Consider the following 16,326-nt stretch of genomic DNA (forward strand, 5'->3'; position numbering starts at 1 on the left):
AACCCTCTATCATAATTTTAATATAAAAGAGCTTTTGTTTTTCAGTGTTACTTTATTATACATCTTGTTTCTGTTTCATAGATGCAATATTTCCGAGGATATTATACTTTTTTGGGTGTGAAGTTTTCTTCTCCTTGAATTCTTTGTTTACTCCTAAGTTCTTTTTTTTCCATTTGTTTTGGTGTTCTTTAATGTTGATGGCTTTCCTCAAATGTCTTGTGGTTTGTTCTTTTTTTTTTTTTTTGATTATGGTAAATTTACCTAGCAAAATTTATCGTTTTAACCATTTTTAAGTATACAGTTCTGTGGCATTAAGTACATTCACATTGTTGTGCAACCATTCATTCATCTTCAGAATTTTTTCATCTTACCTACCTGAAATTCTGTACCCATTAAACACTAACTCCCCACTTCCTTTCCTCCCAGCACCTGGCAGCCACCATTCTACTTTCTGTCTCTATGAATTTGTCTACTCTAGGAACCTCATATAAGAGAAACTATGCAATATTTGTCCTTTTGTGACTGGCTTTTTCTTCAAGGTCTTCATGTCTTCATGAGGACATGTCTTCAACATTCATCCATGTTGTAGCATGTGTCAGAATTTCCTTCCTTTTTAAAGGGTTTGTTCTTATTTAAGAAGGAGATACTAAAAAGCTGATTTGAAGCTCCATGTAAATGGACAGGATGTATTAAACTGAAGGCTTTCTGAAAGGTGACAGATTATGAATATCTTTTGCCTTGGTAACCCCCAAATATCCATATTTTTAGATCTTTTGGGGGGTCTTGTCAGTTTCTCCAGAGAAAAATCTCCCTAACTCCTGCCTGGAGATACAAGCTTGGTGGCTCAGTGTTCAGAGAACAGAAGTGGGGAACGGGGTTGGGGCATCTACCTGTTTAGTAGACGTTTCCTTAATTCTGTTGTTTTCAGTAAGGGGCTTGCCGCTAGTCCCAGCTGTGCTTGGTGTTCCCTAAGTCCAGTCTCTCTCTCGTTGTTTCTCTGGGCTGATGAGTTGACAGGCAACCTTTGTCTAGAGTAGGGCAGCAGGAGTTGTCTGGTTGTTTGTGGGTTGGGGAGGAGAACTGGGGCTCCAACTGCTCTTTCTATAGACTTTCAGCTGTTTCAGCTCCTGTTTTCAGCCCTATCCCTCAGTCCTCCCTTCAGAGATGCCTTATGTCTCCAGTTCCTGGTTTTTCCAGAGTACAGTGGTGTGAATCAGATTGCTTTTCTGCTGGACTTTCTCTCTTCAGGGTTAGGTTTCAGTTTTTACACTATACCAAGTCACATTCATCTGGTTGCTTTTCCTGTATTAAAGTCGTGTTATCGTCTGCTATTGTTTCCTCCCCTGATCTCTTTGTTATTGTGTGATTATACTTTTAAAAATATATTTTATTGACAATTTGGAGTGATTTATAGAGGGAGTGAAGCGTTGTATGTATTTAATCTACTGTATTTTAGCTACTCTACTCGCCTAATTTTTTTTTTTTACCCCATAGACTCTTTTTTGGAGAGAATCTGTAAGCTCCTTGCTGCTCAAATTTTGGACTGGCAGCCTTGGCAGCACCTGGGAGCTTGTTAGAAATGCAAAATCCAGGTTCCAACTCATCCCGAGCTAACCATACTCTACATTTTACAAGATCCTTGGGTGATATGTAAGCACGTTAAAGTGTGAGAACCATTGGTCTAATTTGCTATGACTGCTACAGTGCCTGACACATTTTAGGTGTCTTCTCTTGGACAATCAGAAATTTAGAAAAGCCTTTGTAGTAATAAATGTTTTGGTATCAGAGTATAGATAGTATTTGAAGCTCTGGGAGTAGATGAGAGTACAGAGTAAAAAGAGGGCCAAGGAAATACCAGTTTTAAGGTGTGAATGAAGGAAGAGAGAGCCTTCCAGGAGAACTGAGAGCTAAGGAAGAAAAGAGGCCCAGAGTACATGAGGTGTGGGAAAATGAGCAGCCTTCCGAGAGAGAGGGCTGCAAGGTTAGTAGTGTCCTTCAGGGAGAGCTGGATTTCAGAGAAGGCTAGGAAGTGGGAAAAAACACTTTCTGCGAAGATAATGAAGTTACAAAATAGTTTGTTTAATTAGAAGGTGAGGAAAATGATCAGGGAGGAAGCTTCAGAGGACAAAATGGAATGATGAGCAGTGAGAAGATGGTTTAGTGGGGAGGCAGCTCAGAGCAGTATTGGGATGAGAACACAGGAGATGACAGGTGGCTGAAATGAACTTCCACTGTTCCCCATCTCATACTCCCTCTGTGCCAGGCAGTTATTTTAATTCTCTAGGACTTTTTTTTTTTTTTAATACATGCTGTTCCTTTAATCTGGGACACTAGAAATCTTGTCTTCCTCCATTCCCTCTAGATTCAGTTCCCTTATTTTGGCCTCCATGGTACCCTATTCTTTCTGTCTTTTTAAAAAATTGAGATATAAGTCATATACCATAATATTCACCCTTTTGAATATACTTTAAGAATACTTTCTCTTTTACTGTGTTTAACTACAGTATAGTAATTGTATGTTTTACTCATTTGAATTGCTCTTTGGACTGTCTGTCTTTTTGCTGTCTTTAGCATCCAGCCAGCACTTCTAGCTAACAGCTAGTGTTTATTGATTGCTGCGTGTCGTATGCTGTTTTAAGTTTACACATATTAACTCATTGAATTCTCATAGGATGTAGGTACTAAAGCTTTAGCCGCATTTTACGAATGAAAGAAACAAAGCCCTAGAATAAGTAGGTGCTCAATCAGTATTTGTTGAATGAACTCATTTACTAAATGTGTACCAGGCACTGTGCTGCATGTTTGGGCTACAGAATTAAGGATGTCTTTGATTAGGGTTTCAGACAGAATGTTGGTTAAAACTTGACCCCGAAATGAGGGAAAGGTCGCTGCTCCTGGTTTTGTGGTACTTGCAATCAAGAGGCTTGAATGCCTCTTCTACACCCAGCACATACTGGGACATACATTCAAATATTGTTTTAGCTTTTTTTTCTTCCATTTTTGATTTAAAGCCATCCTTCATAAAGTCAAATCCCAGCGTAGAATATGAGGACTGAGATCTGCCATTCCTCCCTGGTTTTAATAAGTACCTAACTCTGATTCTTAATTAAAAAAATACTTTAAAAATTTTATTTGGAAATAATTTCAAACTTACAGAGAAGTTGCGAAAATAAGAGTATGAAGAACACCCATACATCCTTTACTCAGGTTCACCTGTTGTTAACATTTTACTCTATATTTGCTTTATCATTCATATTTTCTCTTTATATAAAATAATATTGCTTTTTTCTGAACTATTTGAGAATAAGTTGTATTCATCCTCGCCCTTAACCCCTAAATACCTCACTATGTATTTCGTAAGAACAGGAATATTCCTTTGCATATCACAGTGCACTACAGTAAGTAACCTCAGTACATTTAACTTTGATATAATACTTTAACTTATTGTTTGTAGATTATGACCAAATAAACTATTATTTTTTTCTTGCTGAGGAAGATTTACCCTGAGCTAATGTCTGTTGCTAATCTTCCTCTTTTTGCTGAGGAAGATTTGCCCTGAGCTAACATCTGTTACCAATCTTCCTCTTTTTGTATGTGAGCCGCCCCAACAGCATGGCCACTGACAGACAAATGGTGTAGGTCCACGCCCAGGAACCGAAGCTGGACTGCTGAAGCAGAGTACCCTGAACTCAACCACTAGGCCACTGGGGCTGGCCCCAAAGAAATAATTTTTTTCAGTGCTGCAGCCCCTGAATACTTTGATTAAAAAATATCAAAGTGAATTTTTGCAAAAAAAATTTTTTTAAGTCAGAAAACACAATAAATTAAATTTAAAAATTACTCATAACCCATCATTTTGGTTTTCGTTGTTTTTAAAACACACGTACATAGATAAAGAAAGTCCTCCCCTATGTTACTTCCCCCATCCTTGTTATATGCGCTATCAATAGTTGGTGACAGGGGCACATATGTATGATGATGGATAAAAATTAGACTACTGGGGGTGAGCACAATGAAGTGTATCCAGGAATTGATAAACGATAATATTACACGTGAAATTACACAATGTTATAAACCATTATAATCCTAATAAAATTACTTGGGAAAAAATAGTTTCTGTATTCTTCCAGATGTCTTTATGCATATATACACATCTGTATACACACACATACATACATACACACACACATACATACATGTGTGTATGTTTGTTCATGTATCTACATATGAATTAAAACAGAATTTAAAATATCTTTTTGTATTGCCAATATTTAAAAACTTGCAATATAGTTTCTCAAAATGGAAAGAGAAATACTTTTCATTGCCTACTAAGCAGAAGTAAAAGTGTTAGGTATTTTATGGATACTTAGGAAGGTATTTGCTCAAGTGTGTTTAACTTATCACTGAGCACTGCAGTGCTCACCCGATGCAAGAGCTACTTTGTCAAGGAGTTGAAAGATAATGTACCCTAATTAGCTTTTCCCTCAATATGGTCCACTTGACCTACTTAAAATGTATGTGATTTATAAGTTTTTTACCTTTATTTATAATATGATCTGGAAGCAACGTATAGATACACATCTGCTTATTTACGTATAATTGGAAGGTTATTTAAGGTAGGTTTTTATTTAGTTTTTGTTCAGTAGATTCTATAATTTACACAGGGATGGAGATCAACTACTGGAGAAAGCAAAACATTTAGTTTGAAAACTCAGGTTGGTTTAGTTGAGCTAAATTTGAACATACTCATGATTTTAAGAGTAATGAATTACCTTGAAATTTACCCTTTGAATTATAAAGTCTGTAAGTATAGAGATTGTGTTTATCTAGTTCATTGCTATATTCCCAGCTTTTAGAACATAGGAGGTCTTCAATAAATATTTGTTTATTATATGTATGGAGTGATGATAGATAAGAATGTAGAATAGGCCACTATTGCATTCATTTCAGATCTTTCAGTTCATTATGATTATGTTCTTTTAGCAACTTTATGTAGGAACTACTTTGTAATCATTTCATTCTTCTTATATTTCTGCAGATGATAAAAGCAAATACAATGAGGCTATGGGCAGTCCTCTGTAATAGACGTGAAATGGTCATTATATGTTTGTTGGTGGTAGAGCTGTCTCTGAACTATCATTATCCGTAAATAGCAGCTTCCGCATGCAGCCTGGTCAACTCCATTCAGAGCTGGCTCCTCCTCCAGAGAAGGGATATAGACAACAGCAAGTCTCTGTGACTCCTTTTGGTGATGAGAGTGTAATCCACCTGCTGATTCAAGGAGCCAGATTGGTTCTTGTTAGGCCCTGCTGGTTGTGGCGCTCAGTTCAGTAAAGACTAGGTTTGAGAAGCTTAGTGGTTGAACTTAAAGTTTCCCCAGGAGGGGATCAATTGCTCCTTTTGCTGGGTTTCGTTATACTTTGCTTTTGCCTTTATTATAGTATTTACCTCATTCTGCTGAGTGTTATGGTTAGGTGTTTCTATGTGTCGTTCTCTCTAGATTTGCTGTTTTGAGTGCTAGGAATGCCTTGTCTCTGTACCTTTCATAGCTATAGCACAGATTTAAACTGTTAATCCTTATAAGTGGATAAGTGGAAGAATTATACATTTTGCAAAATTATAGTTCCTCCTATAGCTACTTTTATATGCCACATCAAATTCTTTTCAAACAAGGCAGGTTTAAGTAAGTAGTCACTTAGAAAAAAAGTATGGATTATAGCAAGCTCTCCTCCATCTTATAATTTCAGAAGTCCAATATTTGGTTTTTTTAAAGTAACAGCTTTATTGAAATATTATTCACATTCCATACAATTCACCCACTTAGAGCGTATAATTAAATATTTTTTAGTATGTTCATTGAGTTATGTAACCATCACCACAAACAATTCTGGAACATTTTCATTACCTCAAAAAGAAACCCTGCACACTTTAGCTGTCATTCCCTTTTCCCCATTAACACCCCCCCCCCCCCCCCCCCCCCGCCACCCCGCCCTAGGCAGCCATTAATCTACTTTCTGTCTCTATAGATTTGCCTGTTCTGATCAATGGAAACATTATACATGGTTTGTCGTGACTGGCTTCTTTCACTTCCTTCACTTCGCCTAATGTTTTCCTGGCTCATCCATGTTATATAGCATATCTCATTCCTTTTTATTGCCAAATAATATTCGGTGTTATGGATATATGCCATATTTTACGTATTCATTTATCTGTTGGTGGACATTTGGGTTGTTTCCAATTTTTAGCTATTGTAAATACTGCTTCTGTGAACATTCATATACAAATGTTTTTGTGGATGTGTGTTTCATTTCTCTTGAATATATAGCTAAGATTGAAATTCCTGGGTCATATGGTGACTCTATGTTTAGCCTTTTGAGGAACTGCCAGACTGTTTTCCAAGCAGTTGCATCATTTTACTTTTGCATCAGTAGTGTATGAGAGTTCCAATTGCTCTATATCCTTACCAACACTTGTTGTTATCTATCTTTTTGGTTAAAGTCATCCTAGTGGGTGTGAAGTGGTATCCCATTGTGGTTTTGATTTTCATTCCCTGATAGCTGATGATATTGAGTATCTTTTTATGTGCTTTTTGGCCATTTGTATATCTTTGTTGGAAAAATATGTGGATCCTTTGCCCATTTTTAATTGGGATGTTTGTCTTTTTATAACTTAGTTGCAAGAGTTCTTTATGTATTCTGGATACAAATTTTTTTTATCAGATATATGATTTACAAAGCTTTTCTCTCATTCTGTGGGTTGTCTTCACTTTCTTGATGGTATCTTTTGAGCACAAAATTTTTAATTTTGATGAAGTCCAGTTTATCTTTTTTTTTTTTTTTTAATTTTTGTGCTTTTGGTGTCATATCTAAGAAACCATTGCCTAATCCAAGGTCATGGAGATTTAAGCCTGTTTTCTTCTAAAAGTTTTATAGTTTTAGCTCTTACATTTAGGTCTTTGATCCATTTTGAGTTAATTTTTGCAATCAGAGTGAGATAGAGATGTTGCCAACTGCATTCTTTTGCATGTGGATATCCAGTTGTTCCAGCACCATTTTTCAAAAGAACTGTTCTTTCACCATTGAATTGTCTCGACACCTTTGTTGAAAATCATTTGACAGTAAAGAGTCTCTGTTTTGAAGACAATATTCACATTGTTACCCTTTCCCATCAATGTTCTCCTTTTTTGTTAATTTTGAAAAAATTTTGGAAATCTCAAACTTGTAGAAAAGTTGCAAGTACAGTACAAATAACTTGATTTTCTTGAGCCATTGAGAGTAAGTTGCCAACATGGTAACCCATGATGACCCTGTTTGTATGTATTTCCCACAAACAAGAACATTCTCCTACATAACCACAATATAACCATCAAAATCAGAAAATTAACATTAATGTGTAATTGCCATCTCATCCTCAGATCCCAGTCAAGTTCTGTCCATTGTCCCAGTAATGTCCTTTATAACAATATGATCCAGTCCAGAATCATACATTGTGTTTGACAGTCATTATTCTCTAGTTTTCTTCAAACTGGTATAGTTCCAGAAAGTCAGTCTCTCTTGACTTCTGTGACCTTGACATTTATGAATATTACAGTCCAGTTATTTTGTAGAATGTCTCTCAATTGTGGTTTGTCTGATGTTTCCTCATGATTAAATTCAGTTTATGCATATTTGGCAGGAATATCACAAAAGTGATTTTGTAGCCTCCTCAGTGCATCCTATTAGGGGCCTATATCTCACTATTACTGGTGATATTAACATTGATTACTTTTGTTTGCTAGGCTTCTTTACTATTATATTAGTCTTTTTACTTTTGTGATTAATAAGCATTTTGTGGGAAGGCCCTTTGGGATTATATAAATCCTCTTACTCATTAATCTCTCAGTTTTTTCATGTATTTATTTATATCTTCATGGACACATAGATTCCTGTTTTGTTTAATGGCTTATATTCCCTTACTGTTATTGTTTGTATTGATGTTCCAGTTGTTCCAGATTTGGTATTGGGAACCCCTTTGAGCTGGTTTCTTTGTTCTTTTGTCATGGCCCCTCATTCTTTGAGTGCTTGCTTATTTTTTGGCACAGGATGATGTTCCAGGTTCATTTGGCTCCACTCCAGCCCTGGAATCAGGTATTTTTCCAAAGGGCCCTGGTTCCTTTCAGTAGAGAATAGCATGAGAAACCAAGATCTGGGTGCTAGGTGTGCATATTGGGCTATTGCTGATCCCAGGACCTCTCAGGACAGAGCTAGGGAAGAGTCGTATTCCCTATATGTACAGACATTTTTCTGTCTGTCTATATATTGAGTTCACATCAATAGCTGCCATTCCAGTCCAAACCAGAGCGTTCATTCTATTTTTTTACCTTTCTGTATTTGTAACTTCCTTTTTAGACTATAAGAAACCTGGCTTCTATTATCTTTAATAGGTTTACTTATTTGATCCATCTCTCTGTATGTACCCAATCTCTTATAGCTATTACTGCATTTCCCCTGCCACCTCCCATCCCCTACTCAAGTGGAAACTTTTCACTCTTATCTGGCATTGTCCCATTGCATTGGGATACCCACCTCAATGTGTCCTCATTGGCTAGGTTTCCAACATTCTGTGCCATCCGGGCCCCATGCCAGTGCCCTTATTACTTCACTGAGCTTCAACACCCCGCGCATCTCTTCACCCTGCTTGAGCTCTGAGATCTTGGGCTGTGCTGCTGCCCCCCTGTATGGACATAATTCTCTCTCACCTGCTTTGGACTCTGATACGAACTCTTGGCCATCATGACCAGTCCTGCTTTATGACTTTTGGACTGAATTGTTTATGAAGGGACTTCGCATTGTCTTTTGAGAGATAGTGAAGTTTTTTTGGATGTCTGTTCAGAATTAAAAGTTAATACTTTTTTAAGAAGGGAAAAAACCCAAATAGCTGGACAGTTTCACTTTTCAGGCAATTATTGGTAGAATTCTAAAAGGATTCCTTCTTTGGCTAATGTTCAACATTTAACATAAAATAATACTTAATTTGATTTATAATTATGTGAATCTTAACATTCATTGGTTAAAAAGCTGTTCCTGACTGAGGAAATTAGAAAACAAATAATAATTTACGTCTACAAAATAATGTTTATTTCTCTTCTAGCTCTTCCACCAAAGCCACCTAAGCCAATGACTTCAGGCATTTCAAATGGAATAAAGGACAGTTCTGTTTCTCTTCAGGATGCAGAATGGTACTGGGGGGATATTTCAAGGTAACAAGAATGCTACTATAATTAAATACAATTTAAAAAAAATCGTTTTTGAGAATTAGTAGTTAAAACATTTTACTGCCCCACTATTTGTCATTTAAAGATTAGTTACCATTTTGAAAATGTGTTAGGACATTTCAAAAGTTTCTAAATGTTTTTTTCCCCTATCAAAAAGTGACAAGAAAATCTTTAAATTATGGATGTGATTAACTATTACTTTTAATACTATATTGAGGATAGATTTCTGAATAAATGAAACATACACTTAGGATAGCTACGGGTTTTAGGATAAAAGATACTTATAGGTACTTAATTTTCCTTACCTTTCTGTTTCTAAGGCAATGGTTCCACAATCTTTGCATGCACAAGAATCAATTGGGATGGGGCGTAGGAACCTCCATTTAACAATCTCCCCAGGTCATTTTGATGCACTGTTCACACAGCTCATTTTGAGAAACAAGACTCTAGGACAGATTTGCTTTTTGGGTAAAATGTGGTTTTGGAAAATTTTGAACCTAGAGAAGGAAAAAATATATATACATTGATGCTGTATTCCTTAATAGACATGTCCTTCTCTTTCTCTTGTCCCTTTTCTCCCATTGCCAAAGTGGCGCTCATTTCTTATTTTTTTCCCCTCATCATTTAAGAATCTTTAAGTGTGCAGTTCAGTGGCATAAAGTGCATTCACATTGTTGTTCAACTATGACCACCATCTGTCTCTAGAACTATTTCATCTTTCCAACTCTATCCATTAAACACTTACTCCCCTTTCCTCCTCTTCTCCCCAGCCCCTGGCAACCACCATCCTACTTTCTATTTCTATGAATTTGACTGTTGTAGGTGCCTCATATAGGTGGAATCATACAATATATGTCCTTTTGTGACTGACTTATTTCACTTAACATAATGTCGTCAAGATTCATCCATGTTGTAGCATGTGTCAGAATTTCCTTTCTTTTTAAGGCTGAATGGTATTCCATTATATGTATATACCACATTTTAATTTATTTATCTGGAATTTTGGCTTTGATGAACATTGGGATTGTTTCCAGCTTTTGGCTGTTGTGCATAATGCTGCTATGACTATTGATGTATAAATATTTGTTCAAGTCCCTACTTTCAATTCTTTTGGGTGTATACCCAGAAGTGGAATTTCTGGGTCATACACCAATTCTGTGTTTAATTTTTTGCAGAAGACTTAATGTATTTTATATTAAAATTGATCAGAAAACTTTTATTTTAGCATTGCACAATAAAAAGATCTATTATATTTAAATACCATTTAAATTTATGTTTTAAGACCCTGTGATTCTATAATTCAAGGGTCTTTTATGCCCTGCCATTTCCTTTGAATGTTCTAGTGTTGTTCCTTAAAGTCCTAAGCCAACACTGCAGAAGGAATTTGTTATCAGTAGAAATTCAAATTGGAGACTATTATATTGAAAGGTTGTGAACTTAGTGAATTTTGCCCCCTCTGCTCAGACACAGCTGCCACTGTTGCTTAAATATAACCTTCTTTCTAAACAGCTGCCGGACTTTCCTGAAACTCTACAAGTTTAGACCTGCCTAAGGTAACCCTAAAGTCTTAATGGAAACACTATCCCCTACAGACAGTTGAAATCTGGAAGTTTAAAAAGCAAATAGTCCCTCTTTAGATTGCATAACACTGAAAATCAAAACAGAAAGAACATATGTAGGGAGAAGAACTAAGTGACCTCTGAGGGCCCCCATGATTTGGTAACCTTAGACATATCTACCTCCCAACTAGCCTTAGTGATAATATGTGAAAAGAACAATTGATGCTTACGTTTTTTTCATTTTTCCTATAATTCTGTTCTTCAGGGAGGAGGTAAATGACAAATTACGAGACATGCCAGATGGTACCTTCTTGGTCAGAGATGCCTCAACAAAAATGCAGGGAGATTACACTTTGACTTTGCGGTGAGTATTTTTCAGCATTTTGGCTAGTGTTCTACTAGCATTGTTTATGTCTAGGTTTACAAAGATTTCTTTGTTTTTATTTTTTATCTATTTTATTTATTTATTTATTTGGTGGGGGGGGGGTCTTCTGGCGAGGACCAGAAAATCTGTTCGACAATTCTAAAAGAGCTGTAATACTAAGATTTCTTCATTTTATTTAAAACTTTATATACACATTTTTTCATATTTTTATTTAATTTAGATGCATAATTTTTAGTTTTTTGGCTAACTGTCCTTTTTCTATATGTTAAATATTTAAATGTCATATAAAAATGGCAACAATTTTTATTTTTACATAACAATAAAACAAAAAGGTGAAAATGTGTAAATGTAAGGAATTAAGAAGCATACTGTTGAACTTATGAGTGAAGCAGAAGTCACAGGCACAGCCTAAGGTTATTAATGCTATGTTGTGAATCCACCCCTCTTATAACCCTGTTATTTTTCTCAGTGCAGACTTCATAGAGTAAAACTCAACATAATTTAGGCTGATGAGGATACATAGAAGATAAAGCAGTTCTCAGCTTGTATCATGCCATCCATGTGGGCATATTAGAATCTCATAAGTGGTGGATGTATCACTTTTTATATTTACAAAGATGGGATATATATTTTAAAAGATTAGTAAAACTGTTAGATAATTCCACATTTAATTTTAATAATTAAAATAGCCTAATTACAATAAAGTCTTGTGATTTTATTAAAAAGGGATTTTCTAAAAAAAAATTGATGATAACAACAGTAACAATAACAACTCCTTTGTACTAAGTAGCATTTTACATACAATATCTTATTCCTCACAACAATCTGATAAAATATAGGTATTATTAATATTTCTGTTTTATAGATGAGGCAACTGAAGCTTAACCTGGTCAAGAGACTTGCCTAAAGACACATAGCTAGTAAGTGGCAGAGGATGGGTTCAAATCTAGATTTATCTGACTCTTTGCTGCCTTTCCAGCCTAGTATCTTTAGGAAAAATAATGCTGTATTTTATGCTAGAAATTTGGAGTCACTATATTAGTTTCTGGTAAAGACATTAAGAAGTTAATGCTTTGGGACTTCAGTTGTGCTGAGGAGTAGTCAGTGTTCTACAGTGATTCATTCAACACGATGTTTTCCCCCTCTAGTCAGGCTTCTGTTTCTACCACTCTACAGGGACTGCTAAACCAGTGGCCACTTCTCTCTTCTTACCTTACTTGACCTCTTAGCAACATTAGTCATAGACACTTTTTCCTAGAAAGTTTATTGTCTTGACTGTTGTGACATCACACTCTCTGATTTTCTTCCTAACTCTAGGCCACTCCTTTGTTCAGTATCTAAATGTTAAGTGTTGCAGGGCTCAGACTTGAACCTCCTTCTCTTCTCTGTATTCTTTCTTGAGCTTGTCCTGTCCCATGGCTTTAATATACAACTACATGGTGATGATTCATAAACCTCATCTCCATCTCTGACCTTCAGAACTCCAGGTACATGTATCCAGTTGCCTACTTGACTTTGCCACTTAGATAACTAGGGGACACACTGATTTTAACATGGTCAAAGCAGAATTCTTGATTTCTAACCCAACTCCCCTATCCAAACTGTTTCTCTTCTAGTCTTTCCTTTTTCAGAAATAGAACCACTATCTCTACAGTTACTCAAGCCACAAATCTTTTTTTCCTTTCTTTCCCTCACCCTCACATCTAATCCATCATTAAATAAGTCCTGCTAACTCTACCTCCAAACCTATATTCATAATCTCTTCACATTTCTCTACCATCCAATTGAAGCCACTGTCGTCTTGCTTGATCTTTTGCAGTCGCCTCCTAACAGGCCTCCCAGCATCTTACAACTTCTAACCTTCCCCACCCCTGTTGACCATTTTCGGCACAGTAGCCAGAGTGATCATTTTAAGATATGAGTCTGATTACTCCTTTGCTTAAAACTCTCTAAGAGTTTCCCTACTGCATTTAAGATAAAGAATTTGGATTTTGTTCTAACTTAACAAAACTCTCTTTGACCTGGTCTTGGTCTACTTTTTACACTTCATTTCTTGCCACTCTCCCTCTGTATCCACTACATTGAATCCTACCTGCCTTTCTGTACCTCAGACAAGTGAGGCTTATATCCTGCCTTAGAGCCTTTGCAGTAGCTGTTCCGTCTGCTATTTGCATAGCTGTTCTTTCTGATCTTTGCAGAATTGGTTCCTTTTTGTCATTTAGATCTCTGCATAAATGCCACCTCTGCAAGTCTTACCTAACCACTCAATCCAAAGTAGCCGTCTGAGGATATATATTGCTCAATTTAATTCTCTGTTTGGGCTGCTCACTGTCTATTTTCTTCTCTTCTCCCACCTTGTCTGTTTCATCCCGCTGGAATTTAAGTTCTCTGAGATTGGGGATTTGTTTAATGTATGCTGTATCCCCAGAATCTAGATAAGTACGTGATAATGGATAGGCATTAGATAATGGGTGCCTAGTAAATATTTATTAAACGAACGAATGGCCTTATTTATTTGGAACATGATTTTATTTTGTGATGGGTAGATCCCTAATTGCAATTAGCTTAAAATCAATAAATTTTGTGTCTTTGGGATGAGGAAAAGAGCCTGTAAAATTACACTACCTGAAGCTGTGGTGCTCTTCAAGAGCAAAGGCCAGCAAGCGGTCCCACTCACTGTCTCCTAGTCTCATGAGTCACCATGAGAATTCTTATGCTAGAGATCTACAGCTGGAAGGGATCTTTAATACTGCCTGGTTCAACTAGGTTTCTCCAGATGTAGGAATTTCCTGCATAGCGTTTTTCAGAAAGGGCCATTGAGCTTCATGTGATCTTTCCATCATAGGGAGCTAGCAACTTCCTTTTGAGGCAGCCTATTTTATTTTTTGGCAGCTTTAAAGTGTAGAGGATTATCTTTGTGCTGAATATTGTGCTAGGACCATGAATATGGACATGAATAAGACACAGTTTTGCTCTCAAGAGTTGATAATCCAAGTGTGTAATTGTGTAATAGGAGAGACACATATATACTATACTGTAATGAAATGTGTTAAGTGTTATATTAGAGTTCTCATTATGGTCCCCTTCCCCCAGCCCCAGGTAACTGTTGTTCTATTTTCTGTCTCTGTGAGTTTGACTGTTCCAGCCACCTCATATAAGTAGAACCATACAATATTTATCCTTTTGTGTCTGGCTTATTTCATGTAGAAAATGTCTTTACAGTTCATCCAAATTGTAGCATGTGTCAGAATTTCCTTCCTTTTTAAGGCTGAATAATATCTATTGTATGTATATGCTGCATTTTGTTTATCCATCAGTCAATGGACACTGGCAAGAATGTTTTAAAGTTTTCATGGATCTAGCACAAGATCTGACATGTAGTAAGTACTTAGTAAATATCTGAATGAAGGAAGGAATAAATGAGAGAAAGACAAAGAGAAGGTTTCTCAGAGGAAATGACAGTTGAGCTGGGCCTTGATAGATTTTGCTGGCAGAAAAGTGACGGTCTTAATTTAGTAAATACTCATAGCTTAGTAGTAGTTACTCTGCAGAGGATCTAATAGTGAGTTAAAACTTTGTCTCAAGGAAGACTTAGTCTAGTGAGGGCAAAGGAATAAAAAGACTGCTTTGAATTAAACTAAAATAATAGGAGAAGTTCAAACAATGTTCTTTGGAATCTCAAAGGAGGGGAAGAAGTATCTTGTTGAGATGGTATCGAAAGCTGTAGTTCATGGAAGAAATTGCACTTACAGTCTATCTTGAAGGGGATAGGTTTGGATATGTAGAAAGTGGAGGGGAGGTTGCAGGATGAGGTAACAGTAGGAACAAAGATATGAGGTTAAAAACTATAGAACCCTGTTCTGCGAGATGTAGTCCCGTTTGGCTAGAGGGTAAAGTTTGTTAAGAGGAAAAAGTGGTAGGGGATGGAAGGTTGGAAAACGATCATGTTGAAGAGGGCCTTGAATTCTAAAATTTGGAGCTTGTATTTAATATGGTAGGTAGGCAGGGGGAACCATTGCATATTTTCAGCAGGGAAGTTATATGATCAGACTGTATTTGAATAGAAAGAATGAAAGAGGATAGAGATTAGTAAAGAGTTAGAAGGCTGTTATGAATTGAGTGATAATGGTGATCCAGAATAGAATTTATTCTTTAATCATGTAATATTTATTGAGTGTCCAAAATGTTCTAGATACTGTTCTAGGACAAGGAAATGATGAACAAGCCAGACATGGTCTCTTGTCCATAGTGTTTATATTCAGGGGTGGGGTGGGAGTGGAGGAGAGGGAGACAAAATAAACGTATAAAAAAGAAATGAGATAACTTCACAGTGTAAGAAGCTCTTTATAGTGAATGCATAGGGTTATATGACAGACAATATGAGGAAAGGGAATTTAAGATAGTTTTGAGAAGGAGGGGCTCTCTGAGGATATGACCTGAAAACTGGAAAATTAGAAAGAGCCAGCCGGAAAAGTGTTCCAGAGAGAGGGAACAGAAAACACAAAGACACTGATTTGGGAAAGATTTAGTGGCTCTAGTGAATGCAGAGCCCACTGTGGCTGGCGCACAGTGTGAACCACAGAGTGGTGGGAGAGGAAGTTGAAAATGGAAAGGAACTAGATGCAGAAAGCCTAGTGAGTCACAGTAAGGAATTTGAATTTTATTTCTAAGTGCAAAAAGGAAAATCAATAAAGGGTTTTAAACAGAGGAATGACATGATTGAAAGATCAAATAAACTGTTTGTTTTTCTTTTGCTGAGGAAGTTTCACCCTGAGCTAACATCTGTGCCAATCTTCTTCTATTTTGTATGTGGGTCGCTGCCACAGCATGGCCGCCAATGAGTCGTGTATGTCTGCTGCACCTGGGAACTGAACCTGGGCCACCAAATTGGAGTGGGCTGAACTTAACCACTAGGCCACAGGGCCAGCCCCAAGATCAAATACACTATTACGTAGGATAGTGGCTTTAAGGAAAGGAGTTGAGGAGGTGACATGGAGCTAAGAGCAAAAGGGATTTGATAATAGAATAGGCATGAGGTTGAGGGGGATTTGAAGGTGACTGTGGTTTGAGTCTGCTGGGCTTAGGATGAATGTGCCATCTATAGAAATAGGGAAGTCAGGAGCAGTTAT

General features: G+C 36.7%; 1 protein-coding gene and 1 non-coding gene across 4 annotated transcripts in view; one reads left to right on the forward strand and one right to left on the reverse strand.

The window, feature by feature from the left end:
* Positions 1-16,326, forward strand: part of PIK3R3 (phosphoinositide-3-kinase regulatory subunit 3) — a 104,588-nt gene that overhangs the window by 43,156 nt on the left and 45,106 nt on the right. For all 3 annotated transcript variants that reach the window (XM_046662041.1, XM_046662039.1, XM_046662040.1), the window contains exons 2-3: positions 9,130-9,238; positions 11,078-11,176. In XM_046662041.1, the coding sequence (XP_046517997.1) occupies positions 9,156-9,238; positions 11,078-11,176 (182 nt within the window). In that variant the 5' untranslated portion in view covers positions 9,130-9,155. The remainder of the gene's footprint in view (positions 1-9,129; positions 9,239-11,077; positions 11,177-16,326) is intronic.
* Positions 11,295-11,355, reverse strand: LOC124240526 (U7 small nuclear RNA). The gene has a single exon (XR_006888915.1). It is a non-coding gene; the product is annotated as a U7 small nuclear RNA (small nuclear RNA).

This window comes from Equus quagga, chromosome 5 (genome assembly GCF_021613505.1).
Source record: "Equus quagga isolate Etosha38 chromosome 5, UCLA_HA_Equagga_1.0, whole genome shotgun sequence".
NCBI lineage: Eukaryota > Metazoa > Chordata > Mammalia > Perissodactyla > Equidae > Equus > Equus quagga.